Source organism: Epinephelus moara, chromosome 21 (genome assembly GCF_006386435.1).
Source record: "Epinephelus moara isolate mb chromosome 21, YSFRI_EMoa_1.0, whole genome shotgun sequence".
NCBI classification, from domain to species: domain Eukaryota; kingdom Metazoa; phylum Chordata; class Actinopteri; order Perciformes; family Serranidae; genus Epinephelus; species Epinephelus moara.
The window spans coordinates 22605436-22625536 of record NC_065526.1 but is presented as its reverse complement, the minus strand read 5'-3'; the positions used below and the strand labels follow the sequence as shown (position 1 = coordinate 22625536).

Here is a 20101-nt window from a genome sequence, read left to right as displayed (position 1 = left end):
TTTACTTGATAGAACTTTAGTTAAGCTACTTTGCGGATTCAGATGAATAATGCAAAATAAGATCAACAAATAAATTATGATTTAGCCTATCATTATAGATTAAAATTATCTTTATTGATCCCCAGGAGAAAATTCACAAGCTAATCGTCAAAGTAATTTGAATTAGAAACGCTTCTACCAGCTGCAACATTAAAGTGATGTACACATTAATGCATCATGCAACTTCCATGTCAAGGACAACATCAGTGATCTGGGGTCTCATTTATGAAACAATGCATAGGATCCATACTAAAAATGTACGTACAGACAAAAGCCAAAAAACAGAGTGCGCCAAATAATGTTCAATAATTTCTACATTCAGGCTTCACCATCTGCATCATCAATTTCCCTTCTCCAAAATGTTCGGAAGCATGGGTGAAAGTTTCTCCCATCAAGTCTGTTTTTATAGATCACAACTTTAGTGTGGGAAGCAGCATATGCCTATTTCAGGCCTTGTTTTGTGTATATGCAATATTTATAAATGAGACCCCTGAAGAGTAATAAGTGACGGAAGGCCTGACATCTTCAAATAAAATGTCAATTAACACATTCTTCATTTTGTATTTTAATGATTTTCAACAATTGAATGCATATTTGTCAAAACCAACTTCTGAACGCTGTACAAAACAAAAATAACCAAAACAAAACATTTTGAAAGGAACAGAGTCAATTCAGTCTCATCAACTCAAAGCAATCATACACAGTAGGTCAAGTTCTACTAAACAGTGCAACAAGCTCTCTGGTTCTCCTTGAATTTACCTAACAAGGCAATTATGAAGTATATACAAATGCATAGAGATTGTATTCAAGCAATATATTTTATCACAAGAAGATGCATAGAGTATCCAGCATATAGCACAGGTCAGTGTCACCAAAAGATTTTTCATGCTTCCAGACAAGAGCAAATGCAAGTCAATAAATATGCTTGAACACCATTTAGAAAAGTAGGAAGAAAAGTATGACTTCCCTTTAGAATCATGTAGAAAAATAGTTGGACTTTCCTTACCAATGTTTAAAATAAATTGTTGGTTTTTGAAAATACACCAAGTGTAACACATGGGGGCAGAGTCAGATGTGACATAGAAACACACAAGTCTGTTGTTCCCTTGTTTTTTTTCTGTTTGTTCCTTTTTGTTTATTTTTTGACCATCTGATTAGACAAAACATCCCTTTTCTGAACTTTGTAGAAACAAAAATCATAAAATGCATTAATTGAACGGAAGCCGAGACCAGCCATTGTTTAGATTATTTTATCCCCTCATCTCAAGATCACAAATTGATTATTTCATATATCAGGAAAACAGAGATGTTTTCTCATGATAATCTGTTTTGGGCTACATCCATCCATCCTTCCATTTTCATCTGCTTATCCAGGGCCGGGTCACAGGAAGCTTTCCAGCTCCTCCTGGGGGACCCCAAGGCATTCCCAGGCCAGATGAAATATGTCATCCCTCCAACGTGTTCTGGGTCTGCCTGGAGCCTCCAATCAGTGGGACGTGCCTGGAACACCTTTAACAGGAGGCGCCCAGGAGGCATCCTGATCAGATGCCCAAACCACCTCAACTCACCCCTTTCGACACGAAGGAGCAGCGGCTCTACTGTGAGCTCCCTCTGGATGTCTGAGCTCCTTACCCTATCTCTAAGGCTGAGCCCAGCCATGCCATGGAGGATACTCATTTTGGCCGATGGTATCTGCGATCTCATTCTTTCGGTCACTACCCAGAGCTCATGACCATAGGTGAGAGTTGGGACATAGATGGACCAGTAAAATAAAAGCTTGGCCTTCTGGCTCAGCTCCCTTTTCAACACAACGGTCTGGCGCAGCGCCTGCATCACTGCAGAAGCCGCACCAAACCGCCGATCAATCTCATGCTCAATTCTACCCTCACTCGTGAACAAGACCCCGAGATACTTGAACTCCCTCATTTGAGACAGTAACTCTCTCCCAACCTGGAGGGGGCAATCCAGCAGAGAACCATGGCCTCAGATTTGGAGGTGCTTACTCTCATCATGACCGCTTCACACTTGGCTGCAAACTGCCCCAGTGCATGCTGGAGGTCATGGTGTGATGAAGCCAACGGAACCACATCATCAACAAGCAGAGATACAATTCTGAGGTCCTCAAAACGGACCCCTTCCTCCCCCTGGCTGCACCTCAAGATCCTGTCCATGAATATCACAAACAGGATCAGTGACAAGGGACAACCCTGGCTACATCATTATTATTATTAATATATTATTAATTATTATTATTATTATTATATATCTAATATCATTAAGCACAGAAACAGACTCTAGATAAGAAGAGTAAAGTAGTAATAAACTGATCTTGAGATAATGGATAACATAAAACTGGCTTCGGTATGATTCGCATGACCAATACAAAACCAAAAGGTTTACAACCCATACTGAACGAACACACCATTGCTTTTAATGTCTGTGCAAAAATACACTCAGATAGAGCCATATTAATTAGGTGAAAATAAGACAGACAAAAACCAAGTCATAATATTGATTCTGGTAAAAGGACAAAGTGTGTGCAGAGGGTAAAAATAAAAAATGGTAAATAATATGAGGAAAACATTGTCTACAAAGATGACACACCCTGCCCTCCATTAGTGCATTATAACTTGAGCAGCATAAAACCATGCACCAGCCCACAGAAGAAACAGCAGTCACGAATGTATATAGGAATCCCTGTGCCATTGTCGTGCATCTCTGTCTCTGTCTCTGTCTCTATCTCTGTCTCTATCTCTACCTCTGTCCCTATCCCTGTCTCTTTCCCTGTCCTTGTGTCTTTCCCTATCTCTGTCCCTGTCCCTGTCTCTGCCATGGTAGTGGTGGTAGTTGTGATGATTGTGCGCAGGATAGTGATCTGTGTGGTGTGTCCGCTGTGGAATATGCTGGTGATGCCTGTGCTGCCGGTTGCGTTCATTGTGCTCCTGCTCATAGTCTGCCGCAACATGTGGCTGGCTGTTCCCACGGTGGTGATGTTGTTGGTGGTGGTGGTGGTGATGGTGGTGGTTGCTGTTATGATGGTGGTGGTTATGGCCTCGGTGGTTATAGCGAGTCTCGTCCTCGTCCTCCTCGACCACATCCTCCACCTCCTCCTCCCTCTCCTCAGGCGGGTGCCTGCGGGGAAGCCTCTGGCTGTAATCCCTGCTCGGCTGTACTTCCATGCCTCCGGATGTTTGGTTGTGCTGGGTGTGGCTGTGGTGCTCCATCCGACGGTGGTGGTGGTGGTGATGGTGATGGTGGTGGGTGTGCTGGGGTCTCTTTGGTTCAGTCCTCAGAAGTCGTTCTTCCTCCTCTCTTTGGCCCTCCTCAGCCCTCTGCTCCTGTGCCTGTACTGAAGGGGGCTCCAGGTCGAGATGGTTTTCCCGGGAACCCTTCCTCTTGGGGGCGGCTGTCTTCTTGTTTTTCTGCCCATCCTGGGACAAGAAAACATAACATAATGTCACATACATACACATAAAGGACACACAAATGTAGAAAACTTGCTCCAACACAAAAACACTCTGCCCAAACTTATACATCTTCACCTTCACACTATTTGCATGTCCATGTGCACAAACACAGCTGCTGTCAGGGAGGCAGCTGGCTCTCAAGTGCCTAAACTGGCAATCACACCAGAGGCAATTTGAATATTTTTGGATTATAATTCTTTGTTTTATCATGGGACCTTGGGCCACTGAGTGCAATTTTGTGCAATTACGCACATAAAAACAGACACACTTGCTGCCTCAGGCTTCTCTGCATCTGCTCTACAGCTGCTTGAACTACTTTTTTTTATTTATTATTAAATGAATCAATCCAGTTTTAACTTTTGATTGACTTTTTGATAACCTGATGAATCACTTTCTGTATAAAATGTCCAAAAATAATAATAATTGCATGTTTGTGATCCCAAGGTTACTCCAAGTTAAACTAGAATGAAAGAGAGCTTATGTAGAGATAAACACAAGTCAAAAACGAGTGCTTACAAAGGTAATGGAAAATGATCATTATCCAAGATGTATGTGTTATAATTTGATCAGAGATGTGGATTTTAATGATGTGGTGGATACTTTTTCACAGATAAAGCTGAGGAGAGAACACCAGTTAAGACAGTTTACACCATAAGCACCGTTACTGTTGCTTCAACAGTGCAGAAGTCAAGCTCTGTGATCAGTGCTCTAGTGGTGAGTTTGACGTGTATTTAGAGATTTTGCATATGACATTAACCTTCCTGTCGTGTTCGGGTCAAATCTGACCGATTTACAACTTAAAACACACACACACACACACACACACACACACACACACACACACACACACACACACACACACGAACCACAAACTAAATACAAACGAAAAAACAATGTATAGGCTCATACAGAATTATCCCTCTCAATCATTATGGCCCACTAGAGGTGTGTGGCAGTGTGTGTTCTGCAGTGACTCTGCCTTTATTTGTTTATTTATTTATTATTATCATTATTATTTAATTCTTTTCTTATTTTCACCTCGACAGTGCTCAGGTGAGGTCAGATACAGACCAGGTGCCAGCTTGTAAGAGCTCGATGTGATTTGAATGAAGAATATTTTAGCCTGTTGACAACTTACTTGCTAGCATAGCCGTCTAGTTAGCTTATATTCTAGTCTATCAGCAAGTTTACTCATTAGCATAGCCCTCCTAGTTAGCAAGCTAACTCCCTAACCTCGCAGTAGCATCCAAAAGAGAGGGAAAATGTGTTGATTGCAGGAATTGGCAACTGAAAATGCTACTGTACTCTTTGTTAGTGAGCAATATTCTCGCTTATTGGCAAGCTTTCTTCTTAGCATAGCCAACCTAGTTAGCTAACTTGCTAACCCTGCAGTAGCTTACATGACTTTTGTCCAGTGTTACAAAGGATTCTGTTCAATTCTACTAACTTCAATTTGGGAAAACTAGCTCAGCTCTGAAGAAGCTCAAAGAAATTTTTGAAAGAAGCCCAGGAGCAGCACACTGATGTTGTCAGAGGGCTCCGATTGGTTGATTGCAATGTTGGTACCGGAATGCGATGTGGGCTGTTGATCCAGGGGCATGTCCCATTTGGCAAAATCATGCCGTGGGACTGTAAGCAGTAGGCATATAGAGACGGTGCCAAAAAAACAAACAAATAATATAGCGAGGCAAAATGCCAAACAAGAGTGATTCTGGGTTGGATTTTACTTTCACTTTTGCCTGCAAGCATGTTTACAAATGGTAGCCCTGCATAGCACACCTTTAAGGAGCTTGGTCTGAGACCTTTTTCTATTCTGTATCAGTCAACACTACATAAAGAGGCTGATAAATAATAGTTGTGCTTTCAGTGACAGTTTCTGTTGAGTGAGGTTTTGCCTATATAAGCTGCAGGAATCTGACATCTAGCAATGAGTTTTTGCACTTATGTGAGACATCTGAAATGGAGTTTATCTAGTGTCTGGTGTATTTAGCAAACAGCAGGGATTTCATGCATGCTACGATTACAACTGCAAAGTCGGCCTCTTTGATCCTCAGCTGTGATACCTGTTAATGGTCAGAGAGACATCCATTCAGCAGAGAGCATTAGTTTGAGCTAGGTGTACCTAATAAACTGGCAACTGACTGTAGTTGATCTCTCACTACTTTAGAGATAGCTTTGCGTAGTATAGGCTAATGCTATTATTGCTACTCCCAATTATTTCTCATTGGGAATTCATGTGTCATGTTAGTGAGCTGGGGCTGACACAGACTTCAACATGTGGCGTGGTCAAAGGCAGCATACATACCTCTAAAAAGTAAATTTACTGGTTCTGAGTTAGTTGCCTTATTTCCAAATGCTAAAAAGAAATCCATATATAAGCAATCATGACATTGTAGTGATACATTTCCGACATCTTGGATTTTTGTGAAAAATAAAAAAAATAATAAAAAAAACCCATCTATATTCATCTGTTTTTTGAAACAATATATACACATTATTTCTAGCTTCTAAAGAGAAGGCTACTGTAACTCATCTCAATTACTGCGGTGAAAACTCAGCTACAGCAGAATAAAAGGGTATCTCACTCACCAGAGGTACACCTATCTCATTTCTTCATCTTTCCATGGGAGTAGGATGAGGAGAAATGAAATGGAAATGTTAGATGAATAAATGGAAAAGAATACAGATGCAGCACACTGCATCCTCTGTCTAGAAAAATTAGCATTCCTGCTGTGCTCATCATTTACTCTGCAAACCGGTTTTCCACATTCAGCACTGTCTGCACAGATGGGATGAGTGGGATGAGATGAGATGACAGCATGAAATTTTTGCAAATGATATTAGATCCTATAATATCACTGTTTATGAAGTTTTTCCCCATATATGTGTCTGGGTTTCATGTACCGGTATTGCTGAAGGACTGGTGGGCAGTGTGTTCCCAGCCAGCTGGGCCACCAGTGCGTTGGCAGGCTCCATCTCTGGTGGATGAGTGGCTCTCCAGTAAGACTCCAGATAATCAGCGACGTGCTCACAGGCATCAGTAAGCTGGTTCTCATCTAAGATGACGTCAAACATTTCCTACAGGAAAATGAAAATAAGGACAAGAATAAAGGAATGAGTGAGACAGTAAAGTATAATCTGTGACACCATTTATAACATGACAGAAGTGTGGGTGGCTTCAAAAATGTCATCTTTAAAAAAAGGGAAAAATATATCAACAGTGATATGAAATGACAACACTAATTCTGATATATGAATGAATATAGTGTGGAAAAAAAGCCATGATTCTAAAAGTACCGAGGTCATGCATGTGCACCAAAAACAAAATCTCCAAATTTTTAATTTGGATTTTTTATAATCTGTTTATTCTGCTTATTTTCCAATAAGGATGTCCAAATGCTGTTAATAATAGTGGTGAAATTCAGTCTAAAAATACTGTATTCGGCCTATAATACCTATCATGTGTAAGTTTTGAAATTGTAAACATAGATTCCCATCAAGGTAATAAACCCCACAAAGTCCCAGAAAAATAAATACTGAGGACATGACCTGCTGGCAATGGTAGCCATGGCTCTGCATAACAGTTACCAAAATATTTCAATTCATTCATTCACTTCCTGTAACCGCTTATCATGTTGGGGGTGGCGGGGGGGCTGGAGCCTATCCCAGCTGACATTGGGCGAGAGGCGGGGTACACCTTGAACAGGTCGCCAGACTATCGCAGGGCTGACACATAGATACAACCACTCACCCTCGCAGTCAAACTTACGGGCAATTTAGAGTCACCAATTAACCTGCATGTCTTCGGACTGTGGGAGGAAGGTGGAGTACCCAGAGAAAAACCCACGCTGACACGGGGAGAACATGCAAACTCTGCATGCAGGTTCAAACCAGGAATCCTCTTACTGTGAGGCGACAATGCTAACCACTGCACCACTGTGTGGCCCCAAGGGTAAAAAGTATTTCTAGTTCGTACAAAAATTGGTACTGTTTTCTTACTGTTTCTGGTCAGTTTTTACCAGTATAACAACTTCAAACAAACAAACAAACTGTCAGATACATAGACAAAGCCAAATATATAATTCTGTGCAACAACTAAAATAGGCTATTTAACATTTTGACATGGCATGACAATCCATCTTTACAAATCTATTCAAGAAAAAATGAAGTTAGTACTGAACAGTCAACTTCCACTGCACCAATTTCATACAGTGGCCACTAGATGGCACTCACCGGTGGGCATTGGGCGAGCTTGTCTGCTGCCACCAGCTGAACATTGAGATGCTTGGTCTGTGACTTTCCTCTCGTCTTGATCAGTCGCGTCAACACCTACACAACAGAAGTGAAGGGAGAGAAAGAGGAGAAAAAAGATGTAGAGAAAGACAGTGTTTTCAGTTTGTGCACCAAGAACACACAACAAAACTAAATCTTGAGATCTCAGACTATAGCTACAGTCAGATCTCTGTTCAATCAAAGTACAAAGTACGAAGGGAGTTTCCCCAGTATGTCTTTATAAATGAACAAATACCAGTGAGTGAGCCTACGAAAGGCCAAAGAAGGCCAACCAGCCCTGGAATAAAGCGTACAGTGATGAGTGAGGGCTTTACAGTTTGTAACCAAACTCAGTGCACTATGAAGTCTACCTTTGGTGAGGAGATCTTGACATAGACAAGGATTGGCGCCAGGGAGGTCTTGGACACCTGGAGAGGGTGGTTGATTGTGTCTGCATCTAGAACCACCAGCTGCAGGCTGCGGGCAAGCTCAAAGATTCGCTCCACCTCCCCCTGGATCTGGGCTGCACAAGCAAATAGGGAAAACATGATTTTGACACCGTAGATCCAGGAAATCCATCAATTGTGCATATTTCATTGCCTTGTTAACATTTAACTCATGAGCTTACAGTAGATTGTTTTAAGTTTATTATTAGAAAAACTTACATTATTCCACTGTAAGTAATTTTGAAAGATTTCATATGTATTTTCATTGCAAGAGCTGGTATGTGAGAATCCTTTTTTAGTTAATCAAGATGCAGAAATGAGAATACAATCTTTGAAAGTTAGACCCACCGAACCAGCAGTAAGGTCAAAAATGAATTATCAGGTTATCAGGATCAGGATCTCATCACAAGGTCCATTTATTGTAGTGGCTGTTGTGAAACTTTTGATCAAATCCCACAATCTTCCTCAGCGGTGGAAGCGAATATGGGAGAGGAAGATCATGTGATCCAATCAAAAGCACTAGAACTAACATTAAATTGACCTTTTGTTTCTGTCAACAAATTTGTATGCGTGTATGGTTTTAAAACGATGGAACAACCCTGTTTCTGCATCTCAGTTCAACACCCACTCAAAAAAAAAAAAAAAAAATATCAACAACATCAAATTGTTATTTTTAATGTAGAAAACAAGACAAGTAAAAAAATACAGACTTGTGAGCAACTCACATGACAACTCATAAAACCCTTCCACAGATTAAAAACTGTAAATGTGACCAATGACAAAACACTGTCTACTGAATGAGACTATGTTAACACAAGAAGCGATGTATTTTTATTTTCCTGGGTAACTAATTCATTACCAGGGTGTGTTGCACTCATGGGAGGAGTAATTTAAAGATTGGCCACCAGGGGGGAGAGCAGGAAAGCAGGGCATGGAGGAGGCAGTGGCTGATTTTATTCAAAGTTAAAGCACTTACAAATATTCTACTATACCATGAATTACATCTTACACAACAGTTGACCCAATGAAGCAAATAAACAGGTAAGAAAACACCTGCTTGTGCTGGTGCCTGTGTATATTTACACACTGAACAGTGTCAGAGCAGTGGCTATTGGTGCTGATGAGGTAATGAAAGGGAGGTGAAACATTCAAACAGACACAGACTACCAGTGCATTCAGTCATACATACCGGCAGCATCTGGGATGAGAGAGCAATGAGGAAGACAAGAGTAGAGAAAACCAAGTAAATCTTATCCACCTTATCTTCTTGATACCTATCCTTTCTTTTAGTAACCAAGGGTGAATTTAACCTCGCCTACTGCAGTGTCCAGTAAACAGTAAATGTACTGCCATATAATAACCTACTAATGTCTCAGATGTCAACCTGTTTTTCTGTCATATGCTTAGATGAATATTTCTTTTTATTTCATTTCTTGTAGGAGTTAGATTTAAGTTCCAGTGTGCAGGATTTGGGGACATATTTTGGAAAATATGCAATATAATATTTTGATTTTTATTAGTGTTTAATCACCTGAAACTAAGAATTGTTGTGTTTTTGTTACTTTAGAATGAGCTGTTTATATCTTCATATGGAGCGGGTCCTCTTCCACACAGTCCACCATGTCGTTTGTACAGTAGCCCTGAATGGACAAATCAAACAGTGGCTCTAGATTCACGTTTTCATGTTTGCTACTGTAGTAGTTGCACAAGCTTGGCACACGGGAGAAGTTTCAGTTGGTTGCAATCTGCAACCTCACTGCTGGACGCCACTAAATCCTACACACTAGATCTTTGAAAGATCAATGCCATCTTTGTATCTGTAAGCTAATCATGAAGCTACAGCCAACAGCTGATTAGCTTAGCTTTGCTTAAAGACCGGAAACAAGGGGAAGCAGGAAGGGTGCATTAAACAAAGATATAGCATGTTCATTGGTGAACTTTTGAGGTGCTGGTAGGCTGCTTTTTAAAACCTTTTTTACAGAGCCAGGCTAGCTGTTTCCCCGTTTCCAGTGTTTGTGCTAAGCTAAGCTAATCGGCTAGCTTCATATTTAACACACAAACATGGAAGTGGTATCAGTTTGCTCATCTCACTCTTGGCAAAAAAAAGCAAACATGCTTATTTGCTAAGGTGTTGAACTACTCCTTTTACTATCTTTGTTGTGGTGCATACAGTGATCTCTAATTATCATCCCATTGAATAAAGTATCATCTATGCAGCTTCAAAATAAAAAAAACTTCAGAAAACAAAGTGCACAGTGCTTTGTGAGATTAGAAAACGTAAAGTCGGACACATTAATTTCAGACCTGGGTCAGATAGTATCAGTTGCTCTGTTTTAACCTAATTAGGGTTTGCCACAAGGGACAGCACAACAAGTGCCAGAAAGCTAAGACAATTCCAAGAAGTTATTTTAGAAGTGATTTTAGTGTACTTTTCTGTTACTGATACTATCTGATTTGTCCTGATGAGGTAAACCCTAACCGTCTTGCTTTCCAAACAGATAAAGTGGTGCCAAAGATCATTTGCCACGACTACTGGCTCTAGGTTGGGAGGATAAAGCCGTGTACCTAAATTGGAGCGTGTGTTTGACCGGTCCATTAAGGCCTTTTTGCCAGGGTTGTTGAGGATGGACCGTTTAGCCAAAGAGATGTCTGCTGTGACCCGTGTAATGGTAATTCTGGAGAGGAGACAGAGAAACAGGGATTGTTACACAGTTGTGATTTTCATTATGTTTTACATCCACATTAAAGGTGCGACACTGAAGAATTAAATCTGAACTTACCTGCCTTCAAATCGATGTTTTAAAAAGTCAAATAGTGCTTTTTGCATCATATCTGTAACCTGGAATTACACAAGAAACATGGATTTTAAATAAACCCCCCTCTATTCAAGCTCAACCCAAAATACAGACATTTATTTGAAATACTAGATTAGGTGTCTCAGCTTTACAGCATCATAGGCCCTTGACAAGTCAAAGGGAACTCAATGAGAGGTAAGATTAAAGAGTGTGTGAGGAAGTCTCACCTCTAAGCCCTTCAGTGATGGTCCCATTAGAACCACAGGACGCATTGTAGGCACTACATCATACATAGCCACCTGCTCCCCCTGTAGCCACAAAAAACACAAGTTTAATTCAGTGTAGACTGAAACAAAATGTTTGTTCACAGCAACTTCTTGGTAGAATATTTCCGTGCTACGCATATAAAATTAACAGTGCTGAGGAAACGCTGCTTCAATTGGTTCATTTTTAGCCGCCTAAAAAATCAGTATCAGTTTAACTGTATGCTATATATAGAATATTTTCAAAGCTTAACTTTGCCGTCAGACAGTTCTTTCTGACGGGGATCCGAAGCTGTTATCTCAGAGCCACCAGACTCCACTGACAAAACCAGTCATTTTAGAAAATGGGAGTTGCTGGTCTACCACTGCCTCAGTCAGTTAGTGTGTAAGGTAAAGCAGTGAAAGTATTCCAAATATAGTGTACACTTAAATTGATACTGATGTTTTTAATGTGGGTCTTTTCAGCTAAATATATTTTGCTACAGCCCCTGTCCACAGCAGTACACTGATTGGCTTCCATGCTGGTAGATTTGGATAATCAAAGACGTTAGCAAAGCAAAACAGTATATGAAATGAGCACAGCAGAAACATCATTGGTTGGACCAAAATTATCTTTAAATGTTAGTTACGGATGAAAATGGTAACACAAATAAACAAGTTTGACGTTTCCCAGTTGCCAGTTGTCTACCCCTGAGTGACTGTTGTTGCAATACATTCTCGCTCCGACCTTGTCACATATCAATGTTTGCTCATGGACCTTCCACGTCCAGATACAACATGAAAGGTGAAAGATGTGTTTTTTGTTGACATTCTGGGACGCTGTGTCAAGTTTTGCCTGTTACTGTACATGCATTGTCTTCTTTCAAAATACACTTTCACAGGAAATTTACCATTTACATACAGTCTCTTTCAAAATAAAAGCACTACATCGGTACAACAACGCGAATTGACATTTTTATTCCTCCCACAACTAAGGCACGTGGTTAGGTTTAGGACAAAAAGAACAGGGTTTGGACTTTATAATCTTGCGGGACGTGAACACCACTCTCCCAGCTGAAAGTCAGTGTTTGCTGGACCCATCCACCCCCAATCCCACCAAATCCCACCCACCCTATTCGGAATTTCGCCGCCTTATCTTTCGTTCTTGTCTCGCTACGTTTCCCGCCGCCGCCGCATAGAGCAGTTAAACTATAACACAGCGACTGGCCGCGTATCATGCCAATTAGAGGACAGCTTTTTTCGTCAGTGTCTGATGCTGCAAGTCACTGACCAAGCGCCGGATTTGGCCGACTTCAGAGTGAGACTGGGTTAGTTGTTGTTAGCGTGATGTCATGGTGATTTGGTCTATATGAGATGCTGCTGATGCAACATGCTGCTTGCAGTGCAAACATAGAGTGACAGAGTGTTTCTTTTCCTATGATTTGACAAATTTCCTTATATTTTAAAAAGGTCTGAGGAAAATACTTCTGTGTGTTTGCAAGGAGGACTGTCTGTAGGATGAGAAACAATAATTTAAAAGAGATGTCAACAGAACAAACGTTGGGTCACTTACCGGTTTCTTTTTCACCTGCTGATTGGCTATGTAGGGGGATAAGAGAGAGAGGTATCTAGTGTTAACTCACCAATCACCAAACCACAACAAAAATGTTTTTCACACAATTTAACAAACACACTGACCTTGTGATGGAGGAGTATATTTCTTTGAGTTCATATCTTGAGCTACTTGAGCCGCTGCTTTGCTGAAATGCGAGAGAGAAAAGTCCTGAATTAGCTCAGATCATGGTGAAAATAGAGCACGATATGTATCTATGCAATAAAATAATGTGTGCCCACAGACTGTACAGTATATCTACTTATATAAGACACAGCCATATAAAGCTTAGAGGGTAAATCCCTTGAAGTGATTCAGCACACACAGTTGCCACCGAAGCCAAATTCCTAAGATCCTCTAGATGAGTTTCTTTCAGTCTAACTGGGTCAAGTCAAAATCTTTCAGTCTGTAGTGGATCTTCCTGCCTGCCAGGCTGATTAGAGTAAAAACAACCTACTGACTGAACAAAAGGGAAACGAATGGAAACCAATGGCTGTCTGAAAGCAATGGGAAATACTTTTTTCTTTTATCTTAAAGTTATAGCTTTAGAAAATCATCAGCAGCTATATGTGTGTGTGTGTGTGTGTGTGTGTGTGTGTGTGTGTGTGTGAAATTTGCAGTAAATCCCTGGTATGATCTGATTATATCTCATTAAATCCTGTGTTAAACTGGATGTTTTTTGTTAACTTGCTGATGAGGGGGGATTCTCTGTTGATTGCCCTTGACCTCCCTTCTAGTGTTCTGCTTTAATATTTTCCTTTTCATGTTTTTATCTTTCAAGTCTCGATTACCAGCTGAGCCCCCCCCCCCAAAAGCTGCAGGATCACTTTGTGTCGGTTGGATTGTAATATTTGATTAATTAAAAACTTGCTCTGGAATATGTTCCATGGAAATGATAAGAGTCTAAGGATAGAGGGTGTTATATGCTGCACAGATTGTAAAGCCACTTGAGGCTAATTGATTTTTGGCTATGTGGATAAAACTGACTTGACTTGGACTTAAACTCAACCATGAGGCCCCAATCACAATCAGGTGCGTAGCTGAAAACGCATTGCTGGCAAAACTATTGTTCCTATGGTACAGCATGCTTGGTGTACACTGCGCCTGACATTGTATTTTTCTAGCAGTTTTTACAGTGTAATCGACCTGGCATAAACTCTTATTGTGTAATATATGGTGTGCGTGATCCTGATGTGACTTCCGTGAAATGATCTGTCATGATTCTGGTCAAATTTGGCTATGTGAGGAGAAGCAATTGTTCTCGGAGCTGGTTGTCTGAATAACAGGAGAGCAGTCACTTAAGTGACAGGAAACACCTTTTAATGTGTATTGGAAAGCTGTGGGTGTGTCAGCTGATACTGCTTGTTTGTCGTACACTATGAATTGTCATGATGTACTAATTCTTTGGCTTTCTCGCAGGTAAACCCTCAAATGTCTAATCCCATGTGTTTTGAGTCTCTTTATTCTACAAGCCAATGTCAATGTCACACTTGGCCGAGGCAGCCAGTTAAACCAACCAGCTGGCGGGATTCACTAGTGTTTTGACGACGGTAGATGTGGTAAAATTAGAGGAACAATGGTAAATGCAGACAATAAGCAGATATTAGCAGTATCTAATTACAAAAAAGGTCACCCCTATTATACAAATACTAATCGGCAAACGCATGCATGGAGTTGAGTTGCGTGAGCAGCCAGGTGAATCCCTCCGGTGAGTATGATGCCATTTACTATGCCGATAAATAGGCTAGCTAGGTGGGTAGCTGTTAGACTGTGAGAGAACTACTTGGTATGTGAAAGGGAAGGGGGGGAATTCATATCTTGTGTCGTGATAGTTTCATGTCGGCTGCTGTCTTTGAGAGAGTGAGAGAAAGAGACCACATGTAAGGGGGACATGGGGGAGATTACAGGAGATTACTTTGTGTGTGTTTTTCTGTTAATCACATTTGATTCCCTGGTTATACATGCAGCCCCGCTTCACAAGCGTACCACGCTTGTTATACCTGACATGCTTTGCCAACACATTTTTAAAGCGCTTGCACCCCTAATGACACATCTCAGTGTGATCAGGGCCTAACTGTGTGAATTGTGTTAGTTGGGTACTCTCGTACACTAATGCATAGAGAGAAGAAGAAAAGGGGCTCAACTGGGGCCCTCAGCACATTTTTGACACAGTGCAGCCTTGTGGTTTCAACCAGCCATACTTGCTATGCTTTTATGTATAAAACAACTCCTGGTGCAGGGGCGATTGCTCTGAGACAACAAAGGAGGCTGCACTTCCCCTAAAATTTCCCCAGATTCCCTGAAAGCTCATTTTCACCATTTGTACAGTACAGTTCAGGTGTTTCAACCCATCTGAAAATCTTTGAGGTGTGTTTTGCTCTGGTTCTATGGCATAAGTGTGGTTGAAAAACGGCTTCAATTAAATGTTCCTTTTATAAGTTACTGCCTCGCTGCAATATGGCAAATTTTATGATGTGAACTTAAAGTGAGCATCTCCTGTTTGAAAGACCAGCAGCCGCCACTGTCCTGGTGTGACCCTTTCCCGTGGATACCACCTCTCTGGTCAAAATGTAGTTTGACTAATCTGTGGATGTTTTCAAAGAGCATCAACTGAATGCTTAAAATGTCATATAATCCATGTTTTTGTTTGTATGTGTGCTGGACCAATAAAGATTATTATTAGGATTACAAGATAAATCAGCACACTGCAACATGGGCTTGTGAGCTGGTTTGTGACCCTGTTGTATTGAAGCTAGTGGAAAAGAGAAACGTGCTGTACATACTTGGCTAAGGCCTTGGCAGCTTTCCTCGCCTGGACTTCTCTTCTGATGAGAATGGTTTCCAGATTGACTGGACTGGGGATGAAGCCCACCACACCATCCTCCTTCACCGGCCGGCCGATCCACCACTCATTGTTAAACTTCTGTGAATAAAAAATAAAAAAAAACGTGTAAATTTAAGGCTTCATTCACTCTCTTGACTCTTTGGTGGTACTTTGGTGATGTCAACATCTGCATGTTGTGTCATTGTTGCCTCCCTGTAAGCTATCTGGATGTGACTCATAAATGTGTATGTGTGTGTCTCTATTTGTGCATGCTACACAGTGAGGACCACAAAATCTATTTTAGCAACAGAGTGAGGACAGTTTGCAAGGTGAGGACATTTTGGCTGGTCCTCACTTTTTCAAATGCCTGTTTAAGGGTTAAAACTTGGTTTTAGGGTTCAGGCTAGAATTAGGTTTAAATTTAATTTAGGGTAAGGGTTAGGCATTAAGTTGTGATGGTTAAGGTTAGGTCTAGGGAATGCATTATGTCAGTAAGGGTCCTCACAAAGACAGTAGTACAAGAATGTGTGTGTGTGAGTTGCAAACCTCTTTGACATGGAGGAAGTCTCTGGCCTCAAAGGTGACAGCCTGGCCCGGTACGGGAACGTTGTCGTCGTCTGCTGGGGTGTAGGAGAAGTTGCAACGTACTGCGAATGCCACAGGTTTGTACTGGGGACACAAGACAGGTGTTGACTTATTACTAACAGATGTCAGAGTCATCTAAAATCCCTTCATTTCACCCACAAACAGAGTTTCACACAAACAAATTCATATTTCCCTTTATTTTAATTGATAACACACAACTACACAATGTTCCTCACAAACAGGAACAACTAATTGGAGAACTGGAACTAATGTGAAATGAGGCCATTTCCACACAGAAATATAGCATGATAAACACTTCAATCTGCAGAAATGTGCTTTTGAAGTGTAGGTAGGATTGTAAACAAGAGGACACAATAAATTGTTTGTATATTTGGGTCTAGTTCAGTTTGTACAAACCTGCAGATATTCCTTTTTTTTTCACATAATGATACCAACATGATTACACAGTGAGGATAAAATTATGGTGTTTATGCCTGGAAGCATATGTGCTTCTATGCATGCTGTGCATACACTGTGTGTGTGGCATGTATTGTATGTGGGCTCTCAAAAAGTACATGTACTTTTATTTAGCATTGTGCTTTCCCTCGTTCCAAAACAGCTCTGCAGGTTACTATTAACAGCTTGTAAACTGTAGCATTTGATCTTACGGCACTGGTTTAGGGGAGATTAATAAATAATGCATAACTGTTTAAGCAGGATGTGTTTGGAAAAGATAGCAAAGTAGACTTGCACATATACAGAGCCCAGCTGGTATCATAAAGAGAAAAAAAAAATTGTACAGAAATGAATAAATTGTGCCCTGAAAGTAGTTTTCACCCACAATTACAAATCTGTGGTCTGAAATTATTCATTTGTGCACACAAAGTAACACAGTAAGGCATAAACAATATAATCAGCACTCCTCAGAGGGATATTAGAGATAACACAACATTGCTAACCAAGCAAATTCAGGTATTGCTACATATCTAAACTTCCAAAATCACTACAAAACCACACTAAATCCCAGCAGCACCTTTAGATTATGTTTTGTTAGATTTCAGCAGTCCAAGTGGATCAAAGTTTGAAAATGGATTGTTCAAAAGAAATAAAAAGATTCTGTAATTCTGTCTTGGTTTTGACCTGAATCAAATCTTTAGTGTGTGTTGTTCAAAACATTTTAGAAGGATTGCGATACCTGTGATCCAAAACATCAGGATTATCATGATCGTAACAGAAGGGTGGATTTCACTGACAAAATGTCATAAAACTTTTAGACTGGTCAAATATATAGACATTTATTTACATTTTTCCATTGATTTGTTTAACCGTTAACACGGATAAAGTAGATAAAGTGGACATCAGTTTACCTATTAACCTTTTCAGTAGAGTAAAAATAAAAAAATAAATACAAAAAGGATTTTTGCCCAATAAAATATTCCTCCAAATAGTTGTCAATATTAAACATTCATTTCTCACCCATATTAATTACAATTAACACAATCAAAAGTAGTCTCTAACAATTTCATCCTTCATGCTGTTTCTCTAGCTCTCCAACTTAACACACTTACCCAATGCAGGCTATGCTACCTGTTCTTTACATAGCTAGTAGCCTACATTGTGATGTGAATAGAGCAGTGGTTGTCCATATTGTATAATTTATATTTGGATCAGGGTGATCCAGTCCAATGCGGTTTTGAAAAACCGGCCCAAAGGTAAAATGGATTAGCTTAGTGGTTCCCAACTGGTGGGTCACGGTCCAAAGTGGGTCACGGGCCCATTCTGAATGGACCACAAGTGACATTTTATTTTGAAGTACAGTGAATTTCCAGCACAAGCTTTTTATTTTTGAAGTGCCGTTTTCTGTTGCAAACTAGCTTGACGACATGGCCAAACGCAAGTATGACACTGAATATATTTAACTTTATGGATCTTTAACTAATGACTAAGGAGCAATCTGGACCCCATGGGCGGACCAGTTCGGAACCACTGGATTAGCTAATCCTAGATGGCAAAACATGGGATTTTCAAATCTCGATCATCCTGAAACAGATAAAAAGAATTTGAACAACTGGAGCCAGAGTGTTAGCGACAGGCTAACTGCTTTGTTTTGGTATTGAAGTGCCAACTAATACTGGATTCATTCCACCATATACATATAATTTGTTTATGATGTTTATGATATTGTCTTGTCCCTTCGCCACTCTTTTTTATAGCACTGTGTAACTAATTTGTGTAACTATCATGTGCACACAACTGTGCAGCCTAATGCAGATCATCTATGCTAATTCTATACCATGCAAATCTAATGTAAAAGAGCCAGAGATACTTGGATATTTTGGATTTTGCCTGTTTGTCTGTTAAATAACTCTGACATCCTTTAAACATGTAAAAATGTTCTATTTTCTTTGGTCATTTTATTTCAAATGTATTTGATTTTTTTCCCCTAAAATGACTTAATTATTGTTGTTTTTAAATGTTTTATCAATACACTTGTTTAACTTGGCAATACCATTCGTTTTGCATCTTTTACTTTAATTGCTTTAGTTTCAGAGTCTTGGTTTAGTGCATGCTGGCTCACTGTCAGACTGTCTTGGCTTACTGGGACACTTGAATAGAACGGAGCCATCATTAATGTTATTAGTGACACCTGTTCTTTTCCCACTATGACAAATCAAAATGTCTGCTGTGAAAACAACCTACTGCATCTTCCACTTCGCTGCACATTAGCTACTGTATGCTTCCTCCTGACTGAATGCCTGTTGGTGTTGTAATCCTATCAGAGTCAAATGTCAGTGGCACACGGATCAAGCTGCTAATTACTCCACCTTGGGAAGATGAGGCTGTGGGAGAGGTTGTGGGGTCAGCAGGGGATGGGCCGAGTGTGTTTGCCGCCTTAATTACAGAGCACCAGTGGGAGCACATTAAATCTGTGGGGGAGGATTTAATTCAATATTGAATGGGACGTGTATCAGCGGGCGCTGCGTAGAAGGCAAACAGAGGGGGAGAGTTATCAGCTGTGATATTTTTATATATTTGTGGAATGACCTTCGTTGCCATTATGCCCACAGAAAAAATACTGGATAACCCACCTTCTGTAAGTATGTAAGGCACACTAAACAGTGATAACCACTGCAGAAGGTTGAACTTGACTTAGTTTTTAGTTTGCTTTAAATTTTAGCAGAATTTGGACTTCTTTTCTCAAATGCAATCCACAGACAGTTTCTCAGATAGAGTATGTGTTTTGTATTTCTCATGACATACCACACTACATATTGTAGCTTTGAGCACAGTAATTGCTTCCTGCATAAAAGCACAAACAAATAGGTCGACCATTTTCTCTAATGTCCCGAAATCGACGATCCAAAATTCAGGTTCATTAAACACAGTGATTAGCCAGGTGTGTGGAGGTGAGGAAGGAGCCAGAGTATTTGGCACCACCCTTCATGTGAACAATCATGTATGTCTTCCAGGAGAGACTGCCTGAAAGCGTGCTCCGTTCTCCCTATATTTGAATGATACTGCGTCAAAATTCCTAAATGCTGCCTACGTGTTGTCAAAGCAGTGAAGATATTTTTTACTTTATTGTCACCAGTTGTACATTATTGCTTCGCTCAAAAAACGTAGAAGTCTGCACCTTTAGCGGGCAAATTCTGGATGCACTGGTGTGAAAGGATAAATAAATAAAATTCAAGTCATAGGCTTAGTGGCTTCAAAATGAGAGCTGTTGATTTCAAAGCCAACTTTATTTCTGGCATGATTATGTATGTGAGGAAATCTTTATACCAACTGAAAGAGCTCGACAAGGCATGAACTGTAGGT

General features: G+C 40.4%; 1 protein-coding gene and 1 long non-coding RNA gene across 3 annotated transcripts in view; one reads left to right on the top strand and one right to left on the bottom strand.

Moving 5' to 3' along the window:
• The window catches only part of LOC126382756 (uncharacterized), a 199091-nt gene that overhangs the window by 3699 nt on the left and 175291 nt on the right, over positions 1 to 20101 (top strand). The gene's annotated exons all lie outside the window — the stretch shown is intronic.
• cacnb2b (calcium channel, voltage-dependent, beta 2b) overlaps positions 2310 to 20101 on the bottom strand; it is a 39200-nt gene continuing 21408 nt past the window's right edge. The window contains exons 3-14 of one of the 2 annotated variants that reach the window (XM_050032802.1): positions 16244 to 16366; positions 15657 to 15796; positions 12960 to 13021; positions 12835 to 12860; positions 11247 to 11327; positions 11005 to 11063; positions 10790 to 10899; positions 8150 to 8301; positions 7740 to 7835; positions 6411 to 6584; positions 6096 to 6123; positions 3332 to 3470 (exon numbers count right to left, since the gene is read on the bottom strand). In XM_050032802.1, the coding sequence (XP_049888759.1) occupies positions 6112 to 6123; positions 6411 to 6584; positions 7740 to 7835; positions 8150 to 8301; positions 10790 to 10899; positions 11005 to 11063; positions 11247 to 11327; positions 12835 to 12860; positions 12960 to 13021; positions 15657 to 15796; positions 16244 to 16366 (1035 nt within the window). In that variant the 3' untranslated portion in view covers positions 3332 to 3470; positions 6096 to 6111. Of the gene's footprint in view, positions 3471 to 6095; positions 6124 to 6410; positions 6585 to 7739; positions 7836 to 8149; positions 8302 to 10789; positions 10900 to 11004; positions 11064 to 11246; positions 11328 to 12834; positions 12861 to 12959; positions 13022 to 15656; positions 15797 to 16243; positions 16367 to 20101 lie in introns of both variants that reach the window. The other variant, XM_050032801.1, reaches the window with a different exon arrangement.